General features: G+C 29.3%; 1 protein-coding gene across 2 annotated transcripts in view; it reads right to left on the bottom strand.

The window, feature by feature from the left end:
• Window positions 1-1,800: 1,800 nt before the first annotated feature.
• Window positions 1,801-7,991, bottom strand: part of LOC127719885 (uncharacterized) — a 62,438-nt gene continuing 56,247 nt past the window's right edge. For both annotated transcript variants that reach the window (XM_052226239.1, XM_052226238.1), the window contains exons 13-14: window positions 5,859-6,775; window positions 1,801-4,570 (exon numbers count right to left, since the gene is read on the bottom strand). In XM_052226239.1, the coding sequence (XP_052082199.1) occupies window positions 4,408-4,570; window positions 5,859-6,775 (1,080 nt within the window). In that variant the 3' untranslated portion in view covers window positions 1,801-4,407. The remainder of the gene's footprint in view (window positions 4,571-5,858; window positions 6,776-7,991) is intronic.

The raw sequence follows: 7,991 nt of genomic DNA, 5'->3' as shown, positions 1-7,991 counted from the left end.
ACAATTTATATGGCTTGTGGGAAATCTTTTCAGGAAAATTTTACTGGCCAATCAATCTTAATGGCCTTAGCTGTTTAAAATTTCATAAAATTTTGACAAAAATATTAACTTTGACCCTTTGACAAAAATATTAACTTTGACCCTTTGACAAAAATATAAAAATTTCAAAAACTTGAACCACATATTTTATCAAAAAAATTCCATTGAATATATAGCAGTTTGACAAACACTATTTTGATCATTAAGAAGCTTAAACTTTTCTTAACAATAGAACGTGATTAAAACGTTCAGCTGTTTTTTACAGAGTTATTCCCCGGTAGTGTTATGTACCACCTTTATGCAGGTTGCAGTCTATTAATTGACTGCTCCATAGGCTTACATGCAAAACAGCTGATCTTTGAAATTTAAAAAAAAATAAAATGCTACATAGAAAATTTTTTTCATGTACATATCATGTATGTAGTAATGTGAAATTGTGATTTAATGGGGAAAAAAGTGGGTCATGCCACAAAGAATAAAGAGTTATGAAACCCTGAAGTCAAAAGTACTTTTTTCTACTTTCTGTTTGCTGTTGTTACTAGGCTGCACCACTTCCAGTAAACATGATATCCTTCCACTTTCCTGGTTTGATATCCCCCAAAAAATGCAATATTTTTTTAAATCAAAATAGATGTTTCAACTCAGCATAAACTTTTAATCAAACAGAAAAAATTGAGTCCAGAAAAAAATTCAGAAAAAAATGGATTATTTAATTTCACTCCATGTTTTGACATGCACTGGAAACTGGAGTTGTAATACAAGACTGGTACCTTAATGGCCTTAGCTGTGGAATTTGTGGTTAATCATAGAACAATCTCGAGTTGTTTTTTGTGAATGAGTTACACTGCTTGACCCTAGGTCAGTCTCCATAAATGATGTCATTGAACAATCAATTTTTACTGAAATGTACAGGAAAATGCAGGAATTTGAAACTCATCTTCGACTATTATTATTTGACTTTTTGCTCCTTTTTCATTAGATCAGGTTGCTTTTTTTTATTTCCTCCCTATGTACTTTTTCATTCTAGAACAGATACAGTAGCCTCAGCTCCTGTTCCTCAAGATAGTTCTTGTCATTGATATTTGCAATTTTTGACTTACATCTAGAAATTGACAATGTGGGTTGTTTGAGAACAAAGCTTTATGACAAAAGAGATGATGTCAGCTTTTAAATTGTGAACTTTCCATTTCTATGTAGCAACATTCCAGAAGCACTTACATATAGAGTAGGTATATCCCAGTTGATACGATATTCAAGAGTTCTTATCATGATTTCCTTGATAGAGGGTTGCTGCTTACAAGGAAGCAAGTTCCAAGTGATGAAGTTGAAATCATCCCTTCAAAAATTTTACAGACACTATCACAAGTTGGTTGGTTGTTATGGAATATCTATTTCACAGATGACGACGGATATGTTGTAACCACAATCCAATCTTCTTCTCCTCAAAAGTGACCTATCAAATTAGACTTATCACTAGATTTATACTTACATGAGCAATATGACTGGTGCCATATTTGGAGCAGGATCTGCTTACCCTTCGGTAGCACCTGAAATCACACCCAGTTTTTGGTGGGCTTCGTTTTGCTCCGTTTTTAGATTTTGTGTTTCGTGTTCTGTGGTTTTTCTTTTCGTCATTTTCTTTTTTTGTCATGGCATCATCAGATTGCTTTCAACTAATGAGTTTGAATATCCCTTTGGTATCGTTCAACCCCCTTTTACCTCTTAATTTGTAATTCACTAAGTAACAACAGAAAACAAAAAAATAGTTTGGCATTTTAATGTCAAATGAAAAGCAAAACTGGATCTCTAATCCTTAAAGCTTTAAAAGATAAAGAATCATCCACTCTTATGGACATATAAAATAATTTCATAGATTCCTGTTTTTCACTTGATCCTTTTTTGTAACAATTTCACAAATAGTTCAACCATTCAATTTCATCACTGGGAATCTAAATATACCACGTTTACATATCTTATAGTGTTAACAAATTTTTTACAAACCAATTGTATTTAATTGCAAATTAAAATAGCACATGGAAAATATACACAATGATTGTTTCATTCTCCTCAATAATTTTCATAACTAAAATCATATTTTTAGTAACAATAATACATTCGTGATACTGTTAAAGATAAAACTTGAAAAATTTAGAAAGGAAAGCTCAACTTTCATATTATCTCCCCTGTAATGGTGGCACTAATGAAAAACTGTTAACTTTTGAACCAGACATAGTATCTGAAAGCTGTTGATAAAGACAAACTTAATTTGCATACTCTGATAATCTTAAATACATTTTGACTATGTCAAATTTTTTACACTATAAAATATGATATGTTTTAACAGTTGTAAACCAAAAAATCACAAATTTTCATCCCAAAAGACTAAGAACCTATAAAATTCTGATGGTCTCAGATTTTACAAGGTCATAGGCATGGAAATAAAATTAGTTGAATGTGAACAATTTACCATTTGATTATAAATGCTTCTGATATGTTTATAAAAATATATTTCTGATACACACAATATGAAAAAAATTGCAATAATAATAAAAACACTGGAGTACTATAATAATTATGAGTTATCTCCCATGTCAGCAGTATTAATTATCTCCCTTACCAGTATTTGTACCATTGGTTTATTTAGATGACAGAAACATTTTGATAATTAAAACAAAATAACAACTCTTGCTGCTAACAGTGTCCAGTTTCTGGTTATTATAATGAAAAATAAAATCAATATTTTGATAAATTTGTATAAAATCTGGATTAATTTCATAAGATGTGAAAAACTTCTAAGAAGTTTTCAAATTGATATTTGAGAAATATTTTCAAGTGGACAAACAATCTGGTAAACCATCTCAATTAAATGGTAAAAATAATTCAATATTTCAAGCAAATTGCTTAATAAATTTTCATTTCAATGAACTGAATGAAAAGTAAAAAAAATATAATATCTAGAACAGATTATAAATACAGAAACATTTGCCTTAGTTCTTTATAATTCCGCTTATGATGATATGTCTGTATAAAGTCAAGTTTATCTAATTTTCTTTTGTTGATGTAGTTTATGGTTTAGTAGAAAATGTTACTTCAATTGTCTTTTGGTTTGTTGTTTTTCAATATTTGTGGTTTAGATAACAATGTGTACATTATGATATGTGGTTATTGCTGCTTTCAGTTCGCACATACTGGTGTATGTTTCATGTAAAATCTGATCAGAAAAATAATTTTAGGTGGAAATATGTAAAGAGTGGAAGAGTCCCTTAACTGTAGATATAGACTGACATAAATATCAGTATTGAACATTATATATTGTAAATACAATCCAATACTTGTATACATATCAATGATAACTTTGCTATTTATAAAACAGCTCAGCTGTAAGTAGGTATATATGACCTACATTGTACCTTTGAGGTCAACATGTAAAAACAAAAACAATATACAATTCTACAGTATAAAACAAATAAAATGTATGATATGAACGTTAACAATAAAAACATTTTGATTTTATAACACGCTATTTACAAATAAAGAGATCTAAAAAATATCATTGACCAAGTTATATCACAACACAGCACTCTACATTCCCCCCCAAAAAGTATCAATATCACAACAGAGCACTACAAAAGTTTAAAAATACAATTATCTGACACTGTCACATGACAGAAACCAGTCAGAATAGTAAGAGGATGTATATAAATGTCATTTAAGAAATACTTTCTTTACACATTGTTCTACTAAAATGAGTTCAAGAACAAAGCTTTACACTGTTAATAATCATGTTTAATTACAATCAGTGGTAAATTTAGAGTTAGAAATAGAATGACAATTTTTTTTTAGGAAAATTAATTTTATAAAATAAAAATCCTTTCTCCTGGACATTTGAGTTACCTATTTTGATCATCACAGACAACAAAGTATATACATCCCTAATAGTATTAAGTTATTGAAAGTTGAAGTTGTCTATTCATTTTTTTTACATGGTTTAATATAGAATTGCCAAGCTGAGAAAACTGAGTGTAAAAACAACATATGAAAAAGTGCTTTTTTTGCTTTCAACTAACGAGTGCCATATGTACATATTGCAAATAAAGTATAAATGGTCCCATGAGATTCAATGATAAATATTATGACTTGCTATAAACTATCAATTGTAACAGAGATGCTTGAATATAATGTAAAACCATTAAGCATTCATTTTAGCCATCCTTTTTTAAAAGGTCTGAACAAGTATGAGATTGCAAAATAAAAATCTGAAAAATTTTGACACATACATTTTATGGAATTGACATATACAAATGTATATTGCATCAAATGCAGGAATACACTTTTCAGTTCTTGAAATCCTGTTCTGATTGGATACATTTAACAATTATCATAACCCTCATGTAATGATAACCGTTCTTCTAACAATGATATTTCGTCTGTAATTGTCCGGCATTCTTCATCCAGTCTGTCATATTCCTCTTCCAGATAATTCCTGTCCAAATCTTTCACAGCCTGCTCTTTCTGGTTTCTTACAGAGATCCTGCAAAAAAAAAAACAATATATTTTTCTATTTTACCGGTAACTTTTTTCTTTCAAAAATGAACTTTGATATCCTGAGCAACATTTTTTGCATTTGTTTCTCTCTTCTTGGTTTATATTAGTTTTACTCATTATAGGCTGTAATAGGTAAATAATACAGGTTTCCGCTGGCAGTCGCCATTTTCGCATTTTGATGGAAATTAAAATTGTGGCGATTAATTCATTATTGGCGAATGAAATGTAACGGTTCAATTTCCTCCATTTTGTATATTTTTTTCATGTTTCTCCCACGTTTTCCCTGATCAGACAAAACTGGGATTTTAACTTGAACTTGTCATGCGTTACAATTTTGAAAGAAAATCAATAATCATCTGATAGCTTTTTATAGCTTTCAGCAATAATGGACTAATTAATAAAGGTGTTGATTGTATTGTTTAATGTAATTGTGTAGTTAAATGGGTCACATGTCACCTAAAGGATTTTTTTACAACTTTGATAGAAAGAATTGTTTTGAAGTTGATACTTCACAACCGTTTTAGCGACGCACATGTTTGAAGCATTGTAATACGTCTCAATTTTTCTTTTAACGATGGTCAGGAAAGGAAAACCGTTGTTATGTAGAAATTATTTAATAGTAAGAAAAATTTTACAGTATCTTTAAACAAGTAAATGTTTGTTATTTTTGAGTGTTTATTTATTACAAGGTAGATTAAAAAATAAAAATGTAGAATTATAATAGATAAGACAACAATGCTTCAAATTCATTTTTTTTGGTTAGGAAGAAGGAATATTTTAAAAAAAAATATGTTTATGTTAATTGGTGAAAAAAAAAAAAAAAAAAATTTCGAAAAATATGTTGTTTTGGCAAAAGAGGTGGCGAAAAAGAAAATAAACCCTAAGAAAATCCTGAATAATACCTTTGGGAAGATGCAATTTAAATGTATTGCAGCAGCAGAAAATCTTCTACTTGTGGTTTGAGTTTCTATTTTATCAACACTGATCAGCTAAAAATAAGTTCCTAGTTAAAAAAAATTCTTGAAAATTTACAAAAAAACCATTTTAAAGAACTTTTAGAAATATCATTTGAACAAGTCCCTGGATTATCAAGTTTCATTTAGAACAAATTTGATCATTTGCATTATTCTTTTGTATAATAACGATCCACACTGAAAAGTTTTGTGAAATTTAATGAAAAACTTGTATTACATCAATTTTAACATCTGCTAATACTTTTTAACACTTCTTTTCTAGATTTGTTAAATAAATTCTGTTTGTTCATAAAAACATACCTGGTTTTCTTAAGTTCAACTAAATGAGTTCTTAGTTGTTCTATCTTACGTAGAAGAGCTTTTGGGTTACCATCTAGATCTTCTAAAATAGATTCAGATTCAAATATAGCACTGTCACACTGGTCCCTTGATACTGACTTAGAATCAACGGTTAGATGAGTCTGAATTGTTTCATTGGTCCTTTCAAAAATAGTTGTAGTTTCTGTTTGGCTAAAAGTCTGAACAGAAATATTTGATTGGTCAATTATAGTATTGGTAATTTCAAAATTGGTCCTTGATGATTGGTTAAAACTTTGAGTTGAAACAGTGGATTGGTCATTTATACATTTTGCATTGATATGGTTTTCATAGCCATCATTGTGATGGTCAGCAGTATGTATGATGGGAGAGAACTCCTCTAGAGGACTGACTTGGATATCAGTCCCCTGACTTAATGTGTCCAAATTGTCACTAACGGAATGTACATCTTGGTGAGGTTTTCGTTCTAATGAACTGTTTTCAGAACATACAGCACTATTATAAGCAGTATCACTCTGTACATTAAATTCTTCTGAAACTAAAGAGTTTTCTCTGCTAAAATGGTTATTGATTTTATTGAGGATTTCAGCAAACATACCCCCATCCTCAGAGTTATCTCCCTGTCTTAAGTGATTGGTATCCTGTTCATCAAACAAAAACACATTATCTGATATCCTATGATCACTAGTTAGAGATTCCCCATTGGCTGATTCAGAACTTTTCCTCCTGACTTGTGAGTATAAATCTCCAGTAACTTCCCCTTGTATTTTAGATTTATCCGATTCACTTTGATCTACAGGGATTTGATTGTCAGATATCAATGTAGTGTTTGCAGTAATATCCAGAGCAGAGTCTTCATTTTCCTCTTCAGAGCATTTATGTTTCATAATGTTAAAATGCTGTAAAATAAATTGTTACATTCACTAGATATCATGTTAAAACAAATAAATTCTCTTTGTGACAAAAATGTCTGGATTAGTTTTTTTAGTATTTTTATTGCTTAAATTCGAGAAAATCATGTGTAAAGTTTTATTTTTAGCTTTGCTCAACATTGTGACAATCTTCAGGAATATTTCAAGCATACAAATGTGGATGTATAAAATCTAAATATTTTGTAAAATGGATTAAACTCAAAACAAACAAATTTTTTAAAAATATTTTAAATATTTCTGGAAAGCCTTCACTCTAAATGTGATGGTTGTATTTTTACCATATTATATTTTACTGTCAAATTTTAAGACAATAACTTAATGTTAAAAATTAAATTAATCAAATATGATATGACTATTGTCTAGACTGATATAGACTGATTATAAGTTGGTGCAGGCTAATTTTGAACCAATAAAAGTTAACACTGTATAAGTCTGTTCAATGGTGCAACTAAAAGATTAATCTAGCAAAGAACTTTATTTGAATAAACGTGTTCTCATTTAAAAAGAATTGATTGCTGCTTTTTGTAATTTTAGGTGTTCTGGTATTTACATATCAATAAATTATATCTAAAAAAATAAATTAATTAGTTATAATTTTCTGTTTGAGCTTAATCATAAAAGTTTTATTGAAACTACTGTCAGGAATGGATAAAAGCTCTGTTTGGAAGCTGAGTATTCTATATATTAAATGCAATTATAAAATTTATTTCTATGTCATCCTATTTACATGTAAAACAAAAAAGAAAGATACAATGCAAACGCAATAAAGTTACAAGTGTGAATGTTACAGTAAAAGTTTGAGGTAGGTATAAGACAAAGCTTGAGATAAGCTAGATTACAGAAAAAAGGACAAAATTTTACCAATCAGTTTAGATTTTTGGCTTGTTTAATAACAGTTTGGCCTTCAGTTACAACACCATATTGACAAAAAGGTCTTCTCTCACAAGTTGGAAAAGTTTATTTTCTTCAGCAGTAAGCACTGAAGTATAATTGTATATAGAGTTTTCCAGGCATGAGCAAGAATGACCCCTCTTTTTATCAGATGTTATTTCAGAGGCTACCGTACCCTGGAAATTAAGATGACATATAATTCTTGAATATAGACAGTATTAACCAAAATTGTATGTGTATTATATATATACATCAAGTACATTCATTTAAATCAAAATTTTAATTTTCTTCT

Source organism: Mytilus californianus, unplaced genomic scaffold (genome assembly GCF_021869535.1).
Source record: "Mytilus californianus isolate M0D057914Y unplaced genomic scaffold, xbMytCali1.0.p SCAF_11, whole genome shotgun sequence".
Classification (NCBI taxonomy): Eukaryota; Metazoa; Mollusca; class Bivalvia; order Mytilida; family Mytilidae; genus Mytilus; species Mytilus californianus.
This window is presented reverse-complemented; position numbering and strand designations above follow the sequence as displayed.